Source organism: Podarcis bocagei, assembly GCF_964188305.1.
Source record: "Podarcis bocagei genome assembly, chromosome: 8".
NCBI classification, from domain to species: Eukaryota; Metazoa; Chordata; class Lepidosauria; order Squamata; family Lacertidae; genus Podarcis; species Podarcis bocagei.
The window spans coordinates 43150763-43176938 of record NC_138133.1 but is presented as its reverse complement, the minus strand read 5'-3'; the positions used below and the strand labels follow the sequence as shown (position 1 = coordinate 43176938).

The 26176-nt window shown below is 41.1% G+C and overlaps 1 protein-coding gene across 9 annotated transcripts in view; it reads left to right on the top strand.

Annotated features, from left to right (window-relative positions):
• The window catches only part of MTCL1 (microtubule crosslinking factor 1), a 104871-nt gene that overhangs the window by 31831 nt on the left and 46864 nt on the right, over positions 1–26176 (top strand). For 5 of the 9 annotated variants that reach the window (XM_081205531.1, XM_081205529.1, XM_081205525.1 and 2 more), the window contains exons 4-5: positions 22249–22308; positions 24382–24459. In XM_081205531.1, coding sequence (XP_081061657.1) covers positions 22249–22308; positions 24382–24459 — 138 coding nt within the window. The remainder of the gene's footprint in view (positions 1–22248; positions 22309–24381; positions 24460–26176) is intronic. The other 4 variants (XM_081205526.1, XM_081205524.1, XM_081205528.1 and 1 more) reach the window with 2 other exon arrangements.

The following is a 26176-nucleotide window of genomic DNA, read 5'->3' as shown; positions in this document are numbered from 1 at the left end:
GAAGAAAGACATAATACAAAAAGGAGGAAGTATAATAAGGCAGCTGGGTTACCAATCATTTGTGGCTTTGAGAGAAAATATTTTTTTCTAATCTTGGTGTTGCGTAGGATAAATGTGATTTTTATTTACAAATTAGTGTACATAAAACTGTACTCATGCAGAGCCTCACACATTCATCATTGTTTGTAGGCTCAGCCTGCCTGTCCCATGTCACCCCTTAAAGCAGTGTTTCCCAACCGGTGTTCCCCGGCACACGAGTGTGCCGTGAGACACCGGCTGGTGTGCCGCGAGATGCCTGGAGGGAGGCGGGCGAGTCGGGCGGCGAGAGGCGGGGCGGGGGCGGCGAGGAGAGGCCGCGCCTCCTGCTGCTGCCTGGCGCTCCTCCTCGCAGCCGGCAGCGCTGCCTGGGCGCCTCCGCGCGACTCTGTCTCGCTGGGTTTGGTCTCCCAGCAGAGACGGGTCACACGCGCCCCTCCCTCCCTCCCTCAGCCTGCGCGGAGGGAGAGCCAGAGAGAGGCATCGCTCCTGCGCTCCGAGGCGGATTGAGCGCAGCTGAGAGGAGCTGCCGAGGGAAAAAAACTTTCACTTTTGTGCGTCCCTCCCGGCGTGACGCTGCGCGCTGACGTCACGGGGCGGGGCTTTAATGGTGGTGTGCCGCGAGATTTTTTTTTAGTACACAGGTGTGCCGTTGCCCAAAAACGTTTGGGAAACACTGCCTTAAAGCACTGAACCTGCAATAGGCTCACTAAAATAAGAGTTCCATGGCTTCCTTGGCAGTATTCCAAAGTTAATGACTTGAAAAGTGTCATCATGGGAAAGTTTGTAACCTTATGGCTTATTTTTCACTTAGCAAAATCGTGGGAAATAACCTAAAAAAGACATCTACAGACTCCATTCCTTTGAGTGGGGCCTGCTCAGAACTGCCATTAAAATGTCCTTGTGTTAATGCTCATTCTCATCAGATTCGTTGGGAGCTGCATTTGTGGCCCTAGCATGGCCATGGCTGGACTGGCCTCTTTTCTTCAGCCTTTGGTGCAGTGGGAGGGTGCACATCTGTCTCCTCTTACCACACCAACAGCCAGAAGACTCACTTGCAGGGCTCGCCAGCCAATCACTGGTGAGCTGAAGTGTCTGGCTAGGGAGCTGTCAAGCAGTGAAAATCCCCCTAGAAGGGGAAAATCCCCCTAGAAGGTAAAAAACCATTTTGGGATTCAGGAAGGATATCCTCGGATATAGTTAGGAGACGGGTTGCTAAGATCCTTGCAAGAATTTTGCCAGCCGCAGCTAATAAAGAGATCTCTTAATAATTTCCGCAGTCCGTTCTGTCACCTTTTTTAAAAAAATATTGATGATTTTAGCATCCTTGAAGTCTGCTGGGACTCTCTCTCTCATTTTTTTTTTATGAGCTTGTAAGTTCAATTCCGCCCTCTTTGAAGACTTCGGCAGGTCTGCTGGCTTTGTTGTCTTTGGTTTGGTTAATAGCTGTACACAACTCTCCTAGATTTGGAGATCCTGCAAACTTATCTCTAATTTGTTTTTGTGGGATTTGTGACAGCAGCTATGGGGAAGCTGCGGTTAAGGAGATGCTGGTAATGTTCTTTCCAGCGCAATGCAATACAGTAGTTTCCTTGTTTTTTAGAAGAAACTATATCATAGTTTACTGGCCCATAGACCCATAGAAGGTCTTTGTGACTTTAAAGAAGCTGGATTTAAAGAGTGCTGGATCTCTTGAGCTTTTTTTTTATCCACCAGGTGTTCTTTAGTTCTCTGGTTCTTCCTTGAACCTCAGCCTTAGCATTGACATAAGTTTTTTTCTTAGTGGCGCAGTTTCTATCTCTTTGCCAGATCTGAAAGGCCTTCCTTTTCTTGTTGATAATGCGTTCAATCTTACTGCCGACGTGTCTAAATTTTTTGAATTAAAAATTGAATTAATATTCAGTGGCCGCTAGCCATGATGGCTGTGTGTAGCCTCCAGATTCAGAGACTGTATACCTCCAAGTGCCAAATGCTGGGGGAAGAACAGCAGGAAAGTCCTGTTTGTGGGCGTCATGGAGGCATCCAGTTGACTACTGTGGGGATTGGGATGCTGTACTTTTGGTTCTTGCAGAAAGGAAGCACTGCTTGAACCACTTGTTCCTTACTTCAAACTACCATGGCATTCTATGGGGGGCGGAAAGGAAATGGTCTCTCCTACAGAGAACAACTGTACCTTATTGTCAGCCCACAAGCAGGCCTAATTCTACATTTGCAGATTTGTGTATGTGGGCAATGTGCCATTCTTTTGACATTTTTTAAAAATGAGCACGATCCATTTTCTGTTACTGATTTCATACAGGAGACGTCTTATTGCAGACATGATAAAACTGATGGGTCAATAGAAGCACTATTTCAGTGGTCATTATGTATACACATAATAAATATAGTGTGATCCCTGTTTTCTATGTATGACAGTACATACATGAAATTGTATGTCGGAACTGTTATTTCTCTCTCTGCTTTTAGCACGCACATTAAGAATGTGATAAGGGAACCTATTCCTCAATAATTGCTTTCTCCTCAGGAAGCATATTCTTAAGACACTGTTTTCTGCTTTAGGCAAATGAAATTGAGTTTGAGATACAAAATCCATGAATTCAATTAACACACAATGTTGCAGTTCCCTGTCACACACAATTTCCTTTTTTTAGCATACTGTAATTATAAAAAGGGGAAATTGACACATTCTTTCAATGATTTAGGCTACAATCCGGTACTCAGTTACCTCAGTATGAGCTTCACAGAATAAGACATTTACAGAACTGCAGTATTCTTTTTTTAATATATATACATAAAATTCAATTAAGATTACAGATGAGTTCCTCAAAATGTGAGCTTATCTTCTTTTGGGTTATTCTGTCAAGTGCCTCTGTGTAAAAATGTTGACTTGTGTCACACAATCAGACACAAAATCCTAGAACTTTACAATATGAAGACATCACTTAACAATATATTGCAGATGTAATGATAGTTGAGAAAATTGGCTCTCTCTTTTCTATAAGTGTCGCCAAGCTTCACAATTCCTTGGCTCAAAACTCATGATGCTAAAGTATTGAAAAGCATCTGTGAAACCAACCACTTTCTATGCCATTTGGCGGCCTTTTATCATATACACAAATGAAAGAAGACTGAAAGACAGGCGTTCACTGGTGAATCAGCAAATATGGGTATCGTGATGCCACACTGTAAAGGTGGTGTCTCCCCTTCGTATTAACACCCCAGCAAGGTCAGCTCAGTATTTACAGTTTTTATTACATATGTACAAGAAACAGGTACAGTTCAGGATTACGCGTCCGAACCCGTTGAGTCAGATTTGGGGAGTGGCTTCCTTCGATTCCCGCGCATCCCTGAGCCCTTCCTCCTCTCTGTCCTCTCTTCCGCTTCCTCTGTCTCTGGGCGGTTGAAGGGCTCCACAGCATCCCTTCTCTGCCTCTTCTATCACTTGCTCCTCCGAATTCTCCCTGACACACACAGAAGACTTTTTTTTTTTTTACTAGTTGCTGTTTTCATTATATATTGTATAGTCTATACAGCAATTCAGTAATTAATATAATACATTCTGGTCTTGTTTAGATGGCAATACGTTAAAGGCAAGTACAGTGGTACCTTGGGTTAAGTACTTAATTCGTTCCGGAGGTCCGTACTTAACCTGAAACTGTTCTTAACCTGAAGCACCACTTTAGCTAATGGGGCCTCCTGCTGCTGCCGTGCCGCCGGAGCACGATTTCTGTTCTCATCCTGAAGCAAAGTTCTTTACCTGAAGCACTATTTCTGGGTTAGCGGAGTCTGTAACCTGAAGTGTATGTAACCCGAGGTACCACTGTAGAACTATATTAATATTTATTAACATGTTATAAGGTGGGGAGGGAGGTATACCTTATGGCATGTTTGCTTCTTCTTTTTCTTTCTGGCTTCATATAAATAAAAACTGATGAGGTGAGCAACACTCCCCACAAGTCCTCCTAAAAAACCAACAACCCTCCAATCACACATCCAGCTAGCTGTGTGGACAGTAAGGATGCAGCCAACATATTATCTGCACTGACTCTACGCTCAAATATTCAGGGGTTTTTTAGTCTTAGAACCAGCATGGCACCCTGTTTATTAACTGGCACATATTTCCCCATTTTCGCTCTTCTAAATAAGATATCTGTGAAAAACTGTGACAATTTTTAGACATTGCTTTTATAAATCCACACACTGCCACCACTTGTATTTTGATGTTGTGTGAGAATGCAGCCAGTTAAACAACAGGATGTAGGCTTGAAGTAGAAAATGTTACTGAATAGAAGACAGAGAGATGGTGATTAGATCAAGCCTGCAGTAATTATGTCCTGCCAAACTGAATATAAGTATGCTAGAGAACTTTGAAAAAGAATCCTATTTCACTGGAAAAAAAGTGTCAAGAAAATGTACTGTTGGAGAGGCATGGTATGACGTAATCTGTGAACACATGGCGTAAATTAAACAAAAGCATCAGGAATAAAAGCAACAGGGCCTAGAATTTCCCCTATACTACTCCCCCCCCCCCGGTCACAACTTACCCACAACTAAGTTCCACGTTATATTTGTGCTTTCACACGGCTTAAAAGCCACTTATGGAACTAGAGTGGAATGTCATGCAACTTTAGTGCACATTTCCATGAGCAAATCCCCCCTAATCCATTTGCAAATATGGAAATAAATGCTAAACCTGTACAGTGATACCCCAGGTTACAAACACCTCGGATTACAAATGCTTCGGGTTAGAAACACTACTAACCCAGAAGTAGTACCACGGGTTACAGACTTTGCCCCAGGATGTGAACAGAAATCGCGAGCCAGCAGCAGCGGGAGGCCCCATTAGCGAAAGCACGCCTCAGGTTAAGAATGGTTTCAGGTTAAGAACAGACCTCCAGAACGAATTAAGTTCGTAACCTGAGGTACCATTGTACTCTGTTCCACTATAGTTTCACTGTACGGTATTGCACCGTCATTCAGGGAATGGCTTTCACATCAATACAATGCTAAAATTAACAGGGAAACATGAAAATGGAATACACTGCTGTGTGCCTGTAGCCCTAGTCTCAGCATCAACCCTAATCTTAGCATGTAGATAAGAGTTTGGGGGCCTGGCTACAGCTCTGGAGCTCAGCAATCAGAAGCTTTTAGGTAGAACCAGAAGACACAATCCTGAACATTACATAGACAATCTCATTTTATTTTGTATTATTGTGTGAAATGGACCAAGGAACAGAGGCTGTGATGGGTGCAATGTCTAGAAAAATCCTAGACCTGCGCTACAGTGCCACAACAAAAATAGGCTTTATCACTAGATTCTATCTTATCTTCTAGAATCCATTCTCTTAATAGGATTGAACTGCCAAGTCCCAACAGAGATTATTATCTCTAGAGCAATGACCTAGTGCAGTTAGAGTTGCTGCATGATAATATTTTGTCATGTTTGGAAAAGATAGTTTCCCTTTCTTATCATTTTGTTGTGTTATACTTATTTTTAGCTTGGAGGTTTATTCCATTTGAAACTATTTATCAGGGAGTGAATTGCATTAAGCTTCTTCAGTAGTTTCATTGCTAGTTATTAAAAAAAGAAAAGAAATATACATTTAGGCAAGTGGCTTACTTTTACTGCAGCAACTTTTACCCATCCATGATATCTCTAATTTGCACCATTTGTCCAATTTTTTGTTTCATTATAATTCTCAATGAATCAATATAATCCTCCAACAAAGTCTTTAACATTAGATAATTTGCATATAGATTATTTTATGTTCTTTAACTCAAGCCTGCACTTCCTTAGGTGGTAAGTGTTGCTTTTAATTTCTTATTTTTTAAAAGTACCAGTAGTCACTTTCCTCAGATCATCTTCATGAAATGCCCATTTAGCACAAAGTCTAATCTGCCCCAATTTTTTTCATCTGAAATAACTACTATCTCTAGTTCCATATTGAGTTGAATCCATCTGATATTCTTCCACTGCTGCAGCCATCCATAAGCAGAACAGGCACTGAGATGCCTTTTCGTGTTCCCCCTGCAGCTCCGCTCTTCCTACTTTGTTCTTAAAGTATATCCCACTAAGGAGGGAATGTGTGGGAAATTCTGGAAGGAAAAATCACCATGGAGTCCTGTTCCATTGGATTGATAGAAGGCTCTGGTGAATCAGAGTCTTCTGTCAGTGAAGGCACACTAATTGGATACAACCCAATCACTCCTGCAGAAAGTAACACCTGCAGCAATGCGTTATGGGCCTGCACAGGGAATCTCACATTCACAGAATGCTGAACTAGAGGGACCTTCCATTCAAGAAAATATCAGTCATTCACTCATGTGGAAAAAAACAAAGAGCGGGAGCCAAACCTCTTCTAGTATTCGATGCTGGCAACACATTCTAGGAATGGGGAAGGCTCAGCCCTCAAATTGTTACTTTCACAGATATAAACAAATGTTGATTTCTCTGATCAAACAATTAGAGTAACAATTTTGGTCATGGTGAAATATTCTTTCTGTTACTGGGCAGTCCAGCATCAATATAAGGTGGAGGACACTGATTTGCCAGAAGTGCATGTGAAAAAGATCCAGGGGTATTAGTAGACTGCAAGCTTAATATGAGTCAACAGTGTGATGCAGCAGCAAAAAACCCCAATGCTATTCTAGACTGCAGCAACAGAAGTATAGTGTCCCAATCAAGGGAAATCAAAGTCCTGCTCTATTCTGCCATAGTCAGACCACACCTGGAGTACTGTGTCCAGTTCTGGGCACCACAATTTAGGAGAGATATTGACAAGTTGGAATGTATGCAGATTAGGGTGACCAAGATGATAAAGGGTTTGGAAACCAAGTATGATAAATGGTTGGGGGAATTGGGTATGTTTATCCTGGGTAAGAGGAGACTGAGAGGAGATATTATTGCCATTTTCAACTCTCTAAAGGGCTGTGACATGGAAGATGGAGAAAGCTTGTTTTCTCCTGTTCTGGAGGTTAGACCTGAACCAATGGATTCAAGTTACAAGAAAGAGGATTCTGACAAACATCAGAAAGAACTTTCTAACAGAGCTGTTCAACAGTGGAACAGACTCCCACGAGAGGTTGTAGAGTCTCCTTCCTTGGAGGTTTTTAATCAGACGATGGATGGCCATCTGTCATGTATTATTTAGTTGAGTGCCCTGCGTTGCAGGGGGTGGGACTCCAATTGTGTGATTCTACTTTTAAGGGTCTCGTGGTGTCCTCAGAAAATTTTGAAATGCTATATTGACTATTATCTGTTGCCTGTCCCACACTCACCTCATTGTAGGTGTAAATTGCAGGTATTCAATGTAGTAGTAAATAATATTAGTAAGGTTTCCAGATGTTCTAGCAATAGATCCTTTTTGGAAACAAGAAGTCCACTTTCTTCCACCCTCTGCTCATGATGTTATGGTGAACCTTCAGAGTGGCATTCTCTTGAGTGCAAGGAATTGTCTAGTTTGCTTAGTAGCCAATATATGAGTGTACAAGCATCCTTGTATCCACAAGCATCATTTTGAACCTGAGAGACCCAACTGAACTGAGTGTACTAAATGAAATCTTACTGGTGTCTTTCACAGTGGTTTTTTATTTCCTATCTTTCATAGAAATGTCATTCTTAATAGTCCAAGAAATGCACAGGCATTATTTGCAGTCACAGTACTTATTGGTTCATAGTAATTGTGGTTGACTAAGGTTCCATTTAATACCCCCCCCCCAGCTTTTAAGAATATAAATATTGAATTCCAGTTGGTGAGGTCATCTGCTATACCTTCATCATTTCTTAATCCATTTCTATTTTTACAATCCCATCAGTACATTTTTATTTCTCTCTCCAGTATCACTAATGAAAATATGGCATTAAATAGGATCCAAGGTTGTTCCTTAAGGAACTTGTTCCATTTACTTTTTTCCAACATCTTGAGATAATATATTAATATATTGTGGCTTTTTACATAGTAGTTCTGTATAGTCAAAGGGCGGGGGACCAAAGTCATTCTGAGCTATTAACTATTAGATTCAATTTTTAAAACCACATCTTATGTTGTCAAATATGGATTTATGTAATTACAAGAAATAAAGTAGCAGCCTCAATGCTAACTGAATAATTTTCAGGCAGCTGCAGTTATAGCTGTGCTATCTACAATATATTACATAGAACATTTAATCTTCAGGTCACTTTGCATTCATTTGCTATTCACCCATGTCCTTTAAGTATTAGATAGAAAGTCTGTTGTGATGTCCATTTTATAGGTCAGGCCAAGATTATGTGCTTTCATCAGTGCCGTACAGGAGATCATTAGCTTATTTCAGATACTGTAGGTGTTTTCAGGTAGGGTGTTTGTGAATAATATTAGAGGCTCAATAAGGGGAATGAATACACATGTGTGTACAGTATAACAAAAATGGCAACCAAGGAAGAAGATTTGAACTCTCTGTTACCACTATTATACTGATCATTTGTAGGTGCTGGAGTCTTAATATGTTAGTTGCCAGCTCTCTGGCTGATAAATTTGTTGCTATGAATGTGACCAGAGGCTGAATAATGTTAACATGACAGCTGGGGATGCAGGATAATTGACTGGGACCAAACATCAGCAGTAGCAGGTGCAGAGTTTATTCTAAGCTTTCCCCCCCCCAACTGCTCAAGCCCCCAAACTTTTAGTAAGCCAAAGAAAGAGAAAGGAAAGGAGGGGAGGGGAGGGGAAAAAATAATAGATAAAGAGGGAGACAAGAGGCCAGGAAGGTTAGGAAAATAAGAAATAAAAAGACAAAGAACAAGAAAAATGGAGGTGCCTTGGGGAAAAAACTGGAATAAGAGAACGCTTTCCCCATATTATCTGGGGATGAGATTATCTGCCTTTCCTAATTTGAAGTTTGGGTACTGAGACTCCCATCTGATTATAACAACTAATTATAATTGTAGTGATTGGTATTTGCTCTATGTGGAAAAAATTGTTATTGTCCCTGAAAAATATATCGTTTCTGTTTACTGTTATGGTACACTAGGGGTTAATGAAAGCTCTTCACAAAACGGATGCTCAAAAACTTCATATTTTAGTTTGTATATTATTCACCATTTTACCTGGAGTAATGCAAAGAAATAGAGGAAAACAACAGAATGGGAAAAACCAGAGATCTGTTCAAGAAAATTGGAGGTAAGAAAGGAACATTTTGTACAAAGATTACCATAATAAAGGACAAAAGTGGAAAGGACCTAACAGAAGCAGAAGACATCAAGAAGAGGTGGCAAGAATGCACAGAGGAATTATACCAGAAAGATATGGAGGTCTCGTACACCCCAGGTAGTGTGGTTGCTGACCTTGAGCCAGACATCCTGGAGAGTGAAGTCAAATGGGCCTTAGAAAGCACTGCTAATAACAAGGCTAGTGGAAGTGATGATATTCCAGCTGAACTATTTAAAATTTTAAAAGATGATGCTGTTAAGGTGCTATATTCAATATGCCAGCAAGTTTGGAAAACTCAGCAGTGGCCAGAGGATCGGAGAAGATCAGTCTACATCCCAATCCCAAAGAAGGACAGTGCCAAAGAATGCTCCAACTACTGTACAATTATGCTAATTTCACATGCTATCAAGGTTATACTTAAAATTCTACAAGGCAGGCTTAAGCGGTATGTGGATCAAGAACTCCCAGAAGTGCAAGCTGGATTTAGAAGGGGTAGAGGAACCAGAGACCAAATTGCAAACATGCGCTGGATTATGGAGAAAGCTAAAGAGTTCCAGAAAAACATCTACTTCTGCTTCATTGACTACACAAAAGCATTTGACTGTGTCATCCACAGCAAACTATGGCAAGCTCTTAAAGAAATGGGAGTGCCTGATCACCTCATCTGTCTCCTGATAAATCTCTATGTGGGACAAGAAGCTACAGTTAGAACTGGATATGGAATAACTGATTGGTTCAACATTGGGAAAGGAGTACGATAAGGCTGTATATTGTCTCCCTGCTTATTTAACTTATATGCAGAATTCATCATGCGAAAGGCTGGACTAGATGAATCCCAAGCCGGAATTAAGATTGCTGGAAGAAATATCAACAACCTCAGATATGCAGATGACACAACCTTGATGGCAGAAAGTGAGGAGGAATTAAAGAACCTTTTAATGAGGGTGAAAGAGGAGAGCGCAAAATATGGTCTGAAGCTCAACATCAAAAAAATTAAGATCATGGCCACTGGTCCCATCACCTCCTGGCAAATAGAAGGGGAAGAAATGGAGGCAGTGAGAGATTTTACTTTCTTGGGCTCCATGATCATTGCAGATGGTGACAGCAGTCACGGAATTAAAAGACGCCTGCTTCTTGGGAGGAAAGCAATGAGAAACCTAGACAGTATCTTAAAAAGCAGAGACATCACCTTGCCGACAAAGGTCCATATAGTTAAAGCTATGGTTTTCCCAGTAGTGATGTATGGAAGTGAGAGCTGGACCATAAAGAAGGCTGATTGCCGAAGAATTGAAGCTTTTGAATTATGGTGCTGGAGGAGACTCTTGAGAGTCCCATGGACTGCAAGAAGATCAAACCTATCCATTCTTAAGGAAATCAGCCCTGAGCGCTCACTGGAAGGACAGATCGTGAAGCTGAGGCTCCAATACTTTGGCCACCTCATGAGAAGAGAAGACTCCCTGGAAAAGACCCTGATGTTGGGAAAGATGGAGGGCACAAGGAGAAGGGGACAACAGAGGACGAGATGGTTGGACAGTGTTCTTGAAGCTACCAGCATGAGTTTGACCAAACTGCGGGATGCAGTGGAAGACAGGAGTGGCTGGCGTGCTCTGGTCCATGGTGTCATGAAGAGTAGGACACGACTAAACGACTAAATAACAACAACAACAACAGGTTTCAGGGTATGAAACATAATGACCTTATTCCAGTTTGTCTGGAGACCTTGTGCCTATTGACCTAATTCAGTATGTAAATACTTCCAAGCCTGAGGGTAAACCTCCATGTGGCTATTAGTGCCACACTGGTGACCCCTGTCCTAATGTATGAATACTTTGGTTTGCAGTTTTTATTTTCTTTATTAGGGATTTGGCTGCAAGGCACCTGGAACTGCATTTTCTGGCTTGTGTACAGTAACTTTGCTGCACATGCAATGTGTTTGAGGCTGCTCAGCAGTTTTAGAACTCTTTTCATCATAAATATACAGGAGTAAGGAACTGTAGAGCAAACCCAGCATGGCATATCTCTTTTCTTTATGAGTTAGTGGCTGCTGCATTAGATCATATTGGGCTTCCATCAATTTTCTGGTGCCATGAACATTTTGGGAAACAGAGGTTGTCCTAACTGGGATAGATGCAATGTGTAGGCTCTTTGTATCATATCAATAGGACTAGGAAATGTCAGTTGTTTGGGTTTTTTAAAAAAATAATGACAAAGAGAACCAAATACACTTTTTTGGAGGGGGCACCCATCTGTCTTGAGAAACAATGGGGTGCACCTCTGGGGGTGAAGTCAAACCCCTTCATTAGCATCACCAGAGTGACCTCCTTGGGGAACAAGCCTGAGCAGTGTGTGTGTGTGTGTGTGTGTGTGTGTGTAGGTCCTGGGCTGCCCAGATGGCAATACCCCCCTCTCAGTCTTGCTGATGTGGCCCAAAGGAAAGCAGAGCAATACATTTGGCTGCTGGAGTTGCTGGAAGGAGGCATACAAGGCATCATCCAACCGTCTCAGGAACTCCACTCTGGATTTCTGTAGGGTTTACTCCTTAGCCTTTTCTTCTCCTGAAGATATCTCTCAAGGCAGAAGTGATTTAGGGTCAGAGTTTTCCTTCTCCTAGATAGACTACCTTCCCAGCCTGACAAGCCCCATCTGCCCCTCACTTCCCTCTACAGCACCTACAGAAACCACCTTCTTGTCTGTAGGACCCACTATTGGCCTCATTGGGCTCAATCCACCAGAGTCTGCAGGGGATGTCCCTAACTCACTGAGAGCTTGAGACCCATTGGCTACCCTCACCTGGTTTAGCCGGCCAGTTGAAGCTGTTCCTGGGTGTGGCTGCAGTTGCATACTGACAACTTCTAGGAACCACAGGGGAGATTCAAGTGCAGGGCAGGGACCAAAAGTGAACAAACTAAACCAGACGGAGCATGACATGTCCCCCACCAGAGGTACTACCCATCCCCTAACACCCCATACACCGCAAGTACAGACCATAAAGAAATAATGCTTCAAGCCTGAAAGTTGCCAGAAATCCTAGCAATATCAGCATGTGCTATAAGCATAAGAACCCAGCTAGCAGAATGTACTCACATTTTTAACCTGCAGCAACTTTTCATTAATTTCATAACAGTACAAAAATACAAATAAATTTACTGCAGATAAACGTACTGCAGTAAAACTGAGTACACAAAACTGCACGTGTGCAGGCAAAATATATTTCCAGAAAAGAGGTTGGCTGATCCCTGTACCCCTCTTTTTAAATGTAGAAATAATCAACAGTTCACAAAACAATTGGCTTTCAATAGAAAGAATTACCTAGCACAGCACAAAAGAAATATAATGACAAATGCATTCCAGTTTATTGTTTCAGTACAGTTTAAAGAAAATGCTGCATGGTGATTTGTTGCCTTGCTGGGCAGTGTATTGTTTCCTGATAAGTAGTGTGTCATGAATAGTGATTTATATTCAGCATTAACTCCTCCCCATTGCTTACAAAAGAAAAGTACAGAAATTTTAGTGGTATTATTTATGCTCTGGGGTTGCTTAGAGCCCTTGTAAGATGTTTGTTATGTAGTTTCCTCCACCAGAGGTACAGAGGGTGGCAACAAGAGAAGAGACCTTTTCTGTGGTGGCTCCCTGCTTGTGGAATGCTAAGGGACATACCGTTAGGTACCAAGCAAAAATATTCTCCTTCTGCAAGACACATATATTTAAAAAGCTTCTCAAGTAGCTGGCTGCCAACTGCTCCATGTGGCTGGCAGGCAGCAAAACAAAACAAACAGAGCAACAAATAGGTTTATCCAAGAATTAGAAAATAAGATAGAAGCAGGAAAGATGCACTAAAAGGAAGGTAGAAATAGCTCTTTAGGATGCTAGGGATTCTTGTAGCCAGGGTCCAACAACTTATGTCTCAGTCACCCATTTAGTTCACCCATTGGCTAAAAACATTGGCAGCCAGGCTGACTCATTTCACAGAAATTGCTTGGGTACCTGCGTGTTTTGCTTCATATCTTTTTCTTAAGATGGCTAGCATATTGGAGGGCTATTTATGTGCTCCTCTGCTTTCCTTTGACCCACTGTTTTTAGAAAAAAAATGTCAGGAGATCCTGTCACAAATATCTCATGCCTCGCCTAATTTGGTTCTCAGGGCAACTCCTAGAGTGCTTTCATACTTGAGGGTAGAATAGTTTTTGTGCATCTCTTCCACTATTTATGGTAATGGCTCATGGAAGGTTAAAGCATAAGAGAATGTGGAGCAGAGGCATTTGTGATGCAAATGACCATTCTTGTCAACACAAGTTTTGCATTTGCATCACAAAGCAAACTGAAGCAAGAGCCGCTTGTCTCTCTGCACTTTCTGTGGACACAAGCTCCAGAGTGGAGGAAGCAACAGCAAGATCTGTAACTGGGGTTTCCTCCCTCATCACTTAGTGCAGACTAGACATAGCATGTGATCACTTCTGGTTGTTGTTCTTTTTAACCAAAAGCAGCTTGGGGAGCCTGTGAGTTTAAGTGGAAGGGGTGTGGGTGTGTGTACACACACACACACACACACAAAATGTTTTGTCATCTTGAGTTTCAGACAGTCTTTTCCAGCCTTGCCTGGAGTGCTGGGGAGTGAACCAGGGCCTTTTTGCATGCAAAGAATGCACTCTCTGGCACTAAGCTTTTCCCACCCCTGAGCCTGTCTTCCTTTTGCTAGAATTTCCATGGACAATCTATGTGTTTTAAAGTGTTTAAGAACATAAGAGCCTTTCTAGGTCAAGACCAAGGGCCACCAAGTCTAGGGTTCTTTGCAAGTATCACTTGCACACTTCGTCTGCTGGAAATTGATCAAACGTCTGTCAGTGGATCACCGTCCACCTTCTGTCAATTTCTGTGACAAGTGGAAGTAAAGCATCAGCATGATGGCTAGTAGCTGTTAACCCTATTTTCAAGCCATCCACATTGGATGTCATCACTGCCTCCTGTGATAGCGAGTTCTATAGTTTATAGTAATGTGTGAAGAAGTGTTTTCTTTTATCTGTCCTTTTATCTGTCCTGAACCTTCCAACTTTCAGCTTATTTAGATGTCCGTGTGTTCTAGTGCTCTGAGGGAGGGAGGGAGAAAACCTTTTGTGTCTATCCCCATGCATAAGTTTGTACTATTTTATCATGTCGCTTCTTAGTCACCTCTTCTCTAAACTGAAAAGTCCCAAATGCTGCAACCTTTCTTCACTCCACCCCCTTGTTCATTTTCGTTGCCCTTTTCTGAACTTTTCCTAACTATCCAATATCCCTTTTCAGGCGAGGTAACCAGCACTGTGCACAATATTCCAAATGTGGTTGCACCAAATATTTGGATAACAGCATTATGATATTGACAAATGTACACTGTCCTCTGGGGTTGACTTATTGGGGTTACTGTATTTTTTCGCTCCATAAGACGCACCTGACCATAAGACGCACCTAGTTTTTAGAGGAGGAAAGGGGGAAAGCCCCATTTTTTTTGGGGGGGGGTCAGCTCACAGTTGTGCAGCTCCTTTTGCAAAGGGGAAAAGCCCATTTTTTTGAGGATCAGCTTAAAGTTGTTGAGCTTACTTTGCAAAGGGGAAAAATCCTGTTTTTATGGGGTTCAACTCGCAGTTCTGTAGCTTCTTTAGGAAAGGAAAGGGAGCCGTTTCTACACTTTCCAGACAGATAATCTAATCAGCCAGTCACATGTCGTTGGGGAAACAAACAGCCTCCGTGTGCAGAACATTCAACAATGGAGGCCTGGGCAAGGGGGCGGGGCCAGAAAGGGAGCCAGCAATCGACCACACATTCGCTCCATAAGACGCACAGACATTTCCCCTTACTTTTTAGGAGGAGAAAAGTGTGTCTTATGGAGCAAAAAATACAGTATTTCTTAAAGTACGGGCTGACTCCAGTGGTATGTTCTGCTATCGGACCCTTGACTATTTCTGTTGCTTTCATAGCAGTGATCATGTTAACATATGGAATTTTAACTTGGCTGTAATCTATCTGTGTTGGAGTATGCTGGGAAAAGAGAGATGGGAAAATGCAATTGTTAGACCTGCACAGATTTGTACACTTAAAACCATGGGCTCGTTTTTTAGAAGCAAGTTTGGAAGGAAGTAATGAAAGATGGATTGCCTGAAGCAGTTAAAAGATGGACTGGCAAAGCACTCAAGAATATAATAAAATATTAAAATATAATGGTGCCAAGGAAAGATGACTACATGTCTTTTCCACCTCTAATCTAATTCATATGTAGACTTACTTAAAGTGCACTCTACGTCTGGTGTCTTTTTGGCCTGACCGGGCATTCCTAGGTAAAAAAATTCCAGTTCATGCTTTGCCTCTGGAAGACTGAAAATTTGCGTCATTATTTTTAACATAACTAGACTGTTGTTGTTTTTTGTTTTGCATATTGCTTTACTTTATTGTCTTACATATTTTTATCTTGAACCCCACCCTGGAATTTATTTTAATGTAAAACAGGTAATAAGTCACATAAATAAATAAAGCCTGCAATCTTAGGTGCACTTACCTAAGTATAAGCCATTGTGGCACATTGAGACCTGCTTCTGATGCCTAGACTTTTCTTTTTCACCATTGTAGGAAATTTACTGAGCATTCCTATGTGGAGCTGGGAAACATCTGAAACCAGGCTGCTTGCATTCGTAGAGCTGAAACCTGTGGGCAGGTTTCCTTTGCCTTCTTTTGTCCAGTACTAGCTCCCTCTAAGGGGAGCATAGCAAGAATGGATCGAATGGCCTGCTCCAGTAATGGCCCCTTTTGGAACACTATTCTGTTTACTGTTGGTGAGAAGACTGCAGGTGGTAACTTCTCCAATTCCCATGCCTTCAGAGGGTGCAGCAGGGCCCTCCAGTAGCAGAGCTCCTCTCTCCCACCGGGAGAACGCATCAGAGCCTGGGCGAGAGACGCCCCTGGCTAATCATAATCCTATCCAGCAGCTCTCCTTAGGGGACAAAGCTTGCACTGTTGAATTCTTTAACTGCTTGTTATTTTGCCGCTTCTGACTGCAACTGAGTAACGTTATAGCTTCTCTTATTGACAATTAAAGAAGTGATCACACATTTCAGTGCTGTTTACTTGTGGCCAAAGGTATCAAATTGCTGGTACATGTTATTGTGTGATTTGTTGGTATTATTGTTTTATTTTCTATTATGCTTTCAATTAAATTAATACATAGGAACAGTTTTATATCTGCTTTACAGAATATTTCTATAACTCAACACATTTCTTTACATTGTTGTTCCATGTTTGTAAAAGAAAATGGACTATGGGATGCACCTCAGATAACACCCAATAGATCTTACATTATTAGGTTGATCAATATTCTTTTTTGTTTCAGTAAGATTTACTCAGAGTAAACCCACTGATATGAATGAACATTACTAAGTTAAGTTCATTAATTTCAATAAGTCTACTCTGAGTAAAACATAATTGAAGACTGCCAACCAGTATTCAAAACCCCTTTTCTGAGATTTATTAATAATGCCATTGTAAGAAAGTTGTGACTGTTTATATTCTGATCATTTGTATTATGAGATTTGGGCAGAATGAGGAATAGGAGAGAGAGAGAATGGGAAAGACAACAGAAGCACTATTGCAGTAAACAGTGCTTTACAACTGTAAGCAGATAGATGGGCAAGAGTAGATTATAAAGGTTATCTGGGGCATGTCCAGTGCAGAGGGGATTGTGTTGCTGCCTGTTTAATCTCTCAGCTCCTTAGAATTTTACCTAATACTTCATAGAAAGTAGAGGTCCTTTTGATCCTGGAGCTTGAACTCAGAAAGTCATATTGAATATCATATGAACAATTTGAAAATTACATCAAGAGTATCATTTTTTAAAGAAATGTTTTTCGAATCTACTAACTCTGAACTTGGAAGAGACTGCAAATTACATCATTAGAGGAATAGGCAAAGATTTTTGGCATAGCACATTAGCATCTAGAATATCCTATTACAAGAAACTTTTAGAGGGTACTACACCTAAAAGGATTTATGAAAGTGATGGTACAATATGTTCAGTTTTGAAATAAAAACAGCTGCCACTCTGAATTTCTTGGAGAAATATTAAATAAACAATACTGCCTGTTTTTTTCTGAATTTTATTTTTATAACAAATTTGCATAATTGATTATAGTCCACATTACAGAATGAGGAGATCAAAATAAACAGTGGGTAAGTGCAAATAAATAGATCAGAGCAATTGGGAATACTAATAATTACAGCCTATTTTACAAGATTATTAAGAAGAGGGATGAAAAGTTGGATTTGCAAGGTCCTGTGCAGTATATACGGTAAATCACAATGCTAGCCATTGCTCCTTTTGCATTAATACATCCTGCGGTCAGACTGGTTGATGTGAACTTACTTCATATGTAAGGATTCTACATGTAGAAAGCCTTAACCATTATCAGTTTTTGCCTGGCACTTGTCTATTGTAAGCATGAGTATACAGGATCTGGATTTCAGGCTGCTTTGTTTTCCTGTGCAATGAGCTTTCTGTGGGCAGACTATAAAGGATCTGTTGAAGGTCACCGGCTCCAACGATTGTCCTTTATGTAATGGTAGCTCTGCTGAGGGAGATATCAGAGTGGTGGGGGAGGAAAGGAAGTAGGCAACAGCAATGGCATTTGCATTAACTTGATAGTGCAACATACACCTCATCTTGGAATCAGGCAATTCTTTGAAAGCCACTTAAAGTTCCATAATAGCCCATGGGTTTTGATTTCCTCTTTTGATGTGTGAACTTGAAGCAAAGCCACGGAACAGGAAGAACTACAGCAAGTATGCCCGTAAAGTTGGAACTGAAAGAACAGGCGCTCTATAGAGAATTCACATTTTTGCATCTGCTTCATTTAAGAGAGGAGCAGCACTCAGTATGACACACTTCCCATTGCACATCAATATGAGATCATGATTTTAACCGAACTGGATGGAGGAGGAAGGAAAATACCATGTCAGTAATTTTGTTTCCTTCACACATTAAAGAGGTATAAAATGTGGTTTGCAATGTAATACAGGATGTGTAATAAAATGGAATATACCTCATACCATTTGCCAAATTAACGTTTTCTGTGATGATTTGAAGAGAGTCAGATGTTACAGAAATTTCACTGAATGAAATAGAGAGGTATCCAGACTGGAGATGTTCACAGACTGACTGTGCACAGTGGACTGAATCTCCATTGAAGACTCAGTCTTCAGTGGATGGTTGTTTTCCATCAGAGGAAGACTCCTTTGTCTTTCTAACTACCAGTGAGTTGAGGGAAGGAGGCCTACCCATTTGCTGGCTGGCATAGAGCCACTTCTTTGTTACCTAAATGGCCCAGGCCTCTCTGCTTCACCAGCCTGGGAGCCAACATAGGGAAGGAGCACCCCTCACACTTTTCCTTAGCTGGTACCAGTGGTGCAGCTGTGAATGTGCTTATGGCTGCACTACTCTACCAAGTGTTAACAATCCCTAAATTGGGGGAAATGACTGGCAGAATCCGAGACCAGGGAGAAGAGTCGGTGGAAGAAGATTGGAAGAAATTTAAAGACTATCTACAGAAATATTGTAAAATTAATGAATGTTAGAATGATGTTGGATAGAAATTAAGTGGTTTTCAGCTGTAATACTATAAGGGAATATGAAAAATGGATTATTAATAGGTAAAAATTTGACGTTACAATAGCTTAAGATTAAAGACTAGGATAAACAAAGAGGGTAAGGATTTGCTGAACCAACAAACTGAACTGGAATACAAAAAAGGGAGGCGTGAGGAGGTCCGGGAAATAAGCTAATGAAAAATAAGTAATGGAAAGAATGAGTTGTTTTTAACCATTTTTATTTTGTATTTTCGTACTTTTTTATTTTTATTTTGTAATACTTTGAAAATCTTAATAAATATCTTATAAAAAAAAACAATCCCTAAATTGGGATGCACTTGGTCCCTTTGTTACCATCACATTGTGTTGGCCTTGCTGCTAGCACATGACAATGGGCTCTGTGATAAATGAAAAATATGATGTGGCAGTCCATCTTTTTGATATGCATACGGTTGAAGTTTAACATTTTATTGTTAGATAAGGGAAAAGATTCTTATATATGAGGATTTAACTGTAGGAGGTTTTTAAATTAGGTACCAGGTGCTTGATCTGGAAACTCCCACGAAATTCCCACCACTTTTACTTAGCCCATGGAGATTTTGGCCACCCTCTGGACTTACGATGCAATTAGAACAAACGAGGTTATGAGGCTACTTTTTCAGTGTGGCTTAACAATCAATCCATCTTCCCGGGGATTCTTGGAAATTATAGCTCTCCAAGGGCAATAGGATTTGTCTAAAAAACTACAGTTCCCAGGATTCTTTGGGGGATTATACCACTGTTAAAGTGGCATAATAGTGTTTAAAATATATAATGCAGATGTAGCCCCATACTTCCTGTTATTACTGGGTATTGGGAGCTAGATTTCAGAGAAGTCATGTTACTAAATTGGCTGCTAAAAATATTTTCCTAAGGCCTAAATGAGAACGCTAGCATGTATGAAGATTGTATTTAGCATTAGCCAAAACTGTTGACTATAAATGTAGCCTAAGGTATTGATTATATATTTAGCAAAGTTATTAATTACGGTGTACTGTATTAAAGTCTAACAATGTGTAGAGCAATGTAATCATTTAAGAGCCTAGCTGCAGAGTAGTAAAATAAAATAGATGAAGGACTACAAAAAAGAATTGCTGTTAAAATAAGGCCTATAGCAGCTACTCCTCCCTTACCAATGTGCTTAAAGGTCTTGGATGTGATTCTGGATTGTGCTTCATATTGCATTAAGCAGTTTATTTTCTGGGTAAAATATATTTGTGAGTCTTTTATGTATGGAAGCTGAGAAATAAGTAATGGTCATCCTAGTATAAATCCCATTTGCGACCTACTCTGAATTTTCTAGCACAATATTGCAAAACGTATTATGTTTCTAAATAGTATGGTGTTCAAAAAACACTTCTTCTCTTGGACAGGGTTTGCAACATACAGCAATAACAAATCACAGTAATCTTAAAAGCAGATTAACATTTTGAACATGCAAAGAATAAAAATAAATTGTAGAGTATTTTGAGCATATGCTGCTGTATATGAGTGAACTGTAAATAGCTATGATGGTCAGAACACAGGGGAAATGGGATTAATTGTAACCCCACAGCATTTGAGCAGCTAAAATCATCCAATAGCTGGGGGGGGGGATGTCAATTGATCATTTTAAAACTAATTCGAATATATTTTTGCTTTAGAAAAAGCAGACAGACAGGAAGAAAACTGCAACAATCTCATTTACAGCTAATGGCCAGACATTACAGATGTTTCTACTAATCTTTGCATATTTGAGTAAGAATATATTTACAAAAACAAGCCTATTTGCAGTGCAATCTTATGCCCACCTACTCAAAAGTAATTCCCATTAAGTTCAATGAAATTTATTCCCAGGTAATTGGGAATGCCGCCATAGTTCAATATATTGACCTGGTGTGAACAACATGGTAAGCCAATTTATGGCTTTCTGGCACTGCAAAAATGTGCAGTCTCCTGGAGAAGATCTCACAAACACTTCTTTCCTCCCTGGTCCTTTTTGTTGCCATGCTCCACTGAGCAAAGGTTTAGTTTAGCTTACCATCCATATGTGGACTCCTTGTTAAGCTGTCTTCTCACTAACCATGAGTTTGGCTTCTCGTGTTGTGTGAACCAAGCAAATGTCACAATTCCTGAATTCTTTAGTGGACCTGTATGATGCTTTTATTTACATACACAAACAAACACACACTATGTTTAGGGTTATTGCAAAATCCATGCAACATATCAGTTAGACTCATTCAGAAGCATGTGGGCTTCTGTCTGTCACCTCCCCTCTCAACTCAAATCATGCTTATTATTACCACATTCACAATGTACTTATTTAAGCAAAAACACAGTGTTATATCCAATTAATTCCTACACATAGATGATCCATTGAAATTAATGGAACTTATTTAATCATATTTATTAATTTAATTTGATGCTACTCTGAGAAGCGTTGGCTACGGGTCTTAAATTACAACAGAGGTCACCAATCGTTTTGGACCAGAGGGCAAAATTTTGAATTTTGAGAAAGTGCTGTGGGCACAAGTGAACAAAATAGCTACCATTAGAGGCAGAGCTGTTGTATTCTGCTCATTATGAGTTTGAATTGAAAGCATAACACAAAATTAGAGTCATAGTCATTCTTGTTTCCCTATCCCGTGGGACAATGCTTGCCATGCGACATTAGCTACCTCAATCTGGTCCTGACTGGGGAGCTCAAACAATTGATTTCTCCTACATGCACACCTATAACAACAGGGAGCATTATCCAGTAACAGGAAAAATATACAAAATGGCTACACCACACTCACTTTTTTGCATACAAGATACAGAGCACAGACACACATGCATCTCTCCCTCTCTTTCATAGACCACACATTCATACATTCCCCCCTTAAACACATGTCCATCTCTCCCTCTCATATATATGGGTGTCTGCAATAAAAAAAATCGTGTGTGTGTGTGTGTGTGTGTGTGAGAGAGAGAGAGAGAGAGAGAGAGAGAGAGAGAGAGAGAGAGAGAGAGAGAAATGTTGAAAGGTTGTAACAGACTAGCAGGGAAAGCTCCTGCTAGTGCAACTGTTTAGCTGAATCCGACACCAACTTTTTTTTTAAATGAAAGCTGAGTATCTGGGGGTTGGGGTTTATTCCAGGGGCAGCACAGAAGGCTTCACAGGTGCCATGGTGCCCGCCTGTGCTGGGTTGGCAATCCCTGGTACAATGTTTAAACTCCTTGTTAATGTCAAAGGCTTGTGAGGGAGAAAGAGAGAGAAAAAGCTTTTCAGGTTTCAGGGGTTGAAATAAAATGTCATGACTGCACTAGAGAACTTAATGCTGATCCACTGCATTGATTCACTTTGATGACCTCTCCCTAAAACTTTGTGTTATTAATTAGGTCTCAATTGTGTGTTCCTTAGAGCTCCCTGAAGAGAAGAGGCAGCAGGGATATTCACAAAGAAAAGAAGGCATTTGCTCAGGTACCTGTTTCCAACCAAGTATATGTTTTATAAAGTCCACATGAAGATTGACCGAGCAAATTGGTGCTGTTCCTCTGTGTGCCCAGGCGCAGTGAGCCTGCTACCCCTAAAGCGTGGAGGATGAGAAGCAAAATAGCCACAGTACAACGATCTGGCATCAAACAAGCCACAACTTTTATTGATTACAGGTGTACGTAGGCTTAGGCTTTGGCACTGAGTACACTCAATCATCCAATACATCTGCTGGCTGGTTACAATTTGGGGTTGATACTGAGTTAGGATTGACTTATGTCATACATCAAATAGGAGCAATCCCTCAGGATTGCCACCCTAGGAAGTGCTATGGCCCTCAGCCCCCATCCAGGCATTTGGACAGAAAGACCTCCCTAGGATCCATTCAGTGTGACACCCTGTTAGCTTAGAGTAGGGAGAGGCTAAGACTTCTGACTCCACCCTCCCCCCGCTTGATTAAGGTTCCCCCACAATGCTTTATCTGCCAAAAGGTGTGACGGTTGCTATAAGGTAATCAAAAAACCCAGACGGGTCCAGTTTGCCTGGAGGAAAAATCCCTCACCTTGCATAGCAAAGTGTTCCCGCGGACCCACCTGAAACTCTGCCGAAAAAGGGAGAGAGGGTGGGAGATCATTATTCAATTGAGCTGCGCGCAGAAAAAGAGACAAACCTCTTTTATGTCCAAGGAATGGACCTGAGTGAAGACCCCCCCACACACAAGGGAGACCCCAGTTGGGTCTGCCCCCCTCCCAAGGACATGCAGCCAAGGACATGGCCAGATTCACAGGCAGGCTAAATTTAAATCCCACGATTAGTGGGAAAGGATGGGAGTTCTCCTGCCAGTTGTTAAGGAGCCAGAGAAGAGGTGTCATGCCATGCTACAACTGACACCTCACAGGGGAAAGGTAAGCAGGATTTACAATTTTTTGAAATGCTAAAGTTGTCAGAACCTCCTTAAAATCAACTTACAATTCAGAATTGCTTGTAGTTTTTATATAATACGCACCTTTGATTCCCACCCCCACCCCCACTTCTATCATCTCTCTAGACAAAAGCTGAAACTTTTCTTATGGAAAATAAAGCACCTTGTCTCAAAGTATTTGGAGCAAAGAGAGCTCAGGGACATTCACTAAATTTATCCTTGGTGCCAAGGTTTTTGTGCTAATGAGCATCTTGGCACTTCACACATTGAAACAACACATAGTGTGTTATTCTCTCAGAGTTTGAGGCATTGTTTTTTCATGAGAGCTGAACAGCATGTGATAGCAAGATACCTGTTTCTTTCCACCGGATTAAAATAGAAAAGTTAAAGCCATCCACTTGCCTCGCTTGCATTCAATTTTTATTAAATTCCTAAAGTGTGGATTTCCTCAGTACTCTTGTTTAGAATTCTACTCCTATCCTGTAAAGAAACCCCACCCCCCAGTTTTTATACAATTAGTTGTTATATAGATTGGGCACATGCATTAGATTTCCAATCAGTGGTTGTGTTTCAACTATCAAATCTCAAATTAATACGCCTCTGTATGCACAAGTTTCATGCACCTGTATGATTAATCTGACTGTTGCCAATGGAAGCTGAAGACAATGACAGGCAGATAAAGATGCTGTGAGTCTCCATGTTACCGCTCACTGCAGACTGTATCTGGACTATATTTTCCACCTACATTTGCCCTTTTCCAAATACAATAAAGTTACTTTCAAACAACTGAGAGCCAGCCATACAACAGAGCTGTTAAGCAAACAGAGGCCAGAAAAGATGTCTTAACTTGGAGCCTCAAAGCTTGTGATGTCAATGAAGTTTTCTTTCCTCCTTGAAAGATTGACAACATGTTCCCCATTATATGATCAGCTGAGGGAAAGTGGCATTTCTGTTCCTTCTATAAATACATATACTTGTCTGGATCTTAGTTCCTAAGTGTTTGTTGTCACTTACATTAAGGTACTCAAATTTTTTGGATCAAATATTAGGTTTAAAAAATCCAATGATGTGAAAACAAAGAGAGTGTTAGCTATACTTCTCTGCATTTAGTTTTATTGAAAAAAAAAGTTTCTGTTCAGCAGAGCTGCAGAATGGAGCTTCTTGGAAAGTGCCAGGCAGCAGTCAGGACACAAAGAAAACTGTTTCTTCAGCGCAAGGTAGGATTATTGGCACCTGCCCAATTTCCTGGGCACCAGCTATGCTGCCATCTCATCCATCTTACAGCCCAGTAAGTGCATAGCCATATTCTGCCTGGCAAAGACCATTGAGGAGGTGACAGGAGTTGGAAGATTTGATTTTCATCCCTTTCTCTTCAGGTCTACCTACTGGTCAAAGATACAGATATATATATATATATGCTGGTTTTGGTGTCTTCGGGTGTCTTCCCGTGTAAGAGTTGGGGTGTCTAGGCGACGTTTCGACGAGGTCTCACTCGTCATCTTCAGGCTGGTGCTTTCGTCGAAACGTCGCCTAGACACCCCAACTCTTACACGGGAAGACACCCGAAGACACCAAAACCTGCATTCCTGTACCCGTGAAAATCTACGAAAGCATATATATATATATATATATATATATATATATATATATATATATATATATGCTTTCGTAGATTTTCACGGGTACAGGAATGTAGGTTTTGGTGTCTTCGGGTGTCTTCCCGTGTAAGAGTTGGGGTGTCTAGGCGACGTTTCGACGAGGTCTCACTCGTCATCTTCAGGCTGGTGCTTTCGGCTTCTTGTTACTAGAACAGAGCAGGATCTCAGTGTTTGAGTTCCTATAAATACTGTTGAGGGGGTGTGGTGTATAGCCTCCAACGTTCTGGGCAGAGAGGAAGTTCCCAGGTTATTGTGCCTTTTCTTCTTTTGTTCATTAATTACTTGAGGGATATCTTGAGTGATTTCTTGAGTGATATTCTGAGTACCACTTAGGAGGGTCATTAGGTGTGGATTAGTTGCTAAAGCTTTCGTGTCTTGACCTCTTGAGCTTGTGAAGAGTTTTTCTGAGTTTTTCTGAGAAGAGTTTTTCTGAGAAGATGGCTGTACTGCACTTAGTTGTGCTCTGGCTTGGCTTCGTGTATAGGGGCGAGCTGTGGTTTTGTGCCCTGTGCCAGCCAGATCTGTGTAGGGATTGCAGGGGGGTGCAGCATCCGGACACAGAAGAAAACAATGACACAGAAGAAAACAATGGCATGGCCCTCCTTCCTTATATCAAGGGCACCACAGATAAAATTAGCAAAATCCTCCATAAACACAATATCAAAACAGCCTTTTGCACCAACCAAAAAATAGCCAATATCCTCAGAAACCCAAAAGATAAAATCCAGTTAGAAAACCAAGGGGTCTATGAAATACCCTGCAAAGTCTGCCCAGCCACGTACATTGGACAAACAAACAGACGAATAAATGCACGTATCGCAGAACACAAGAATGCCGTCAAAAAAGAAGAAAAAACTTCCTCTCTTTACCAACACATGAAAGAAACAGGACACGAAATTAATTTTGCAGATTCCAAATTGCTCTTTAACATGGAACATCACCACAAGAGAATAATCATGGAAGCCATCGAGATAGAGAAACACCCTCACAACATGAACAAGCGTGACGACACGTCCCGCCTGCCAGACATCTGGAAATTAGCCCTCCCCACAAAAACCGACACCAGAACCAGAGGCACACAGAACGCCATCTCCAATCAACCACACCAGACCCAAACCCAGACCCTCTCCACAGATAAATTACAGATACCATCCAGTAGCCAAACCATAGTGGCACCTCCGGATGCTGCACCCCCCTGCAATCCCTACACAGATCTGGCTGGCACAGGGCACAAAACCACAGCTCGCCCCTATACACGAAGCCAAGCCAGAGCACA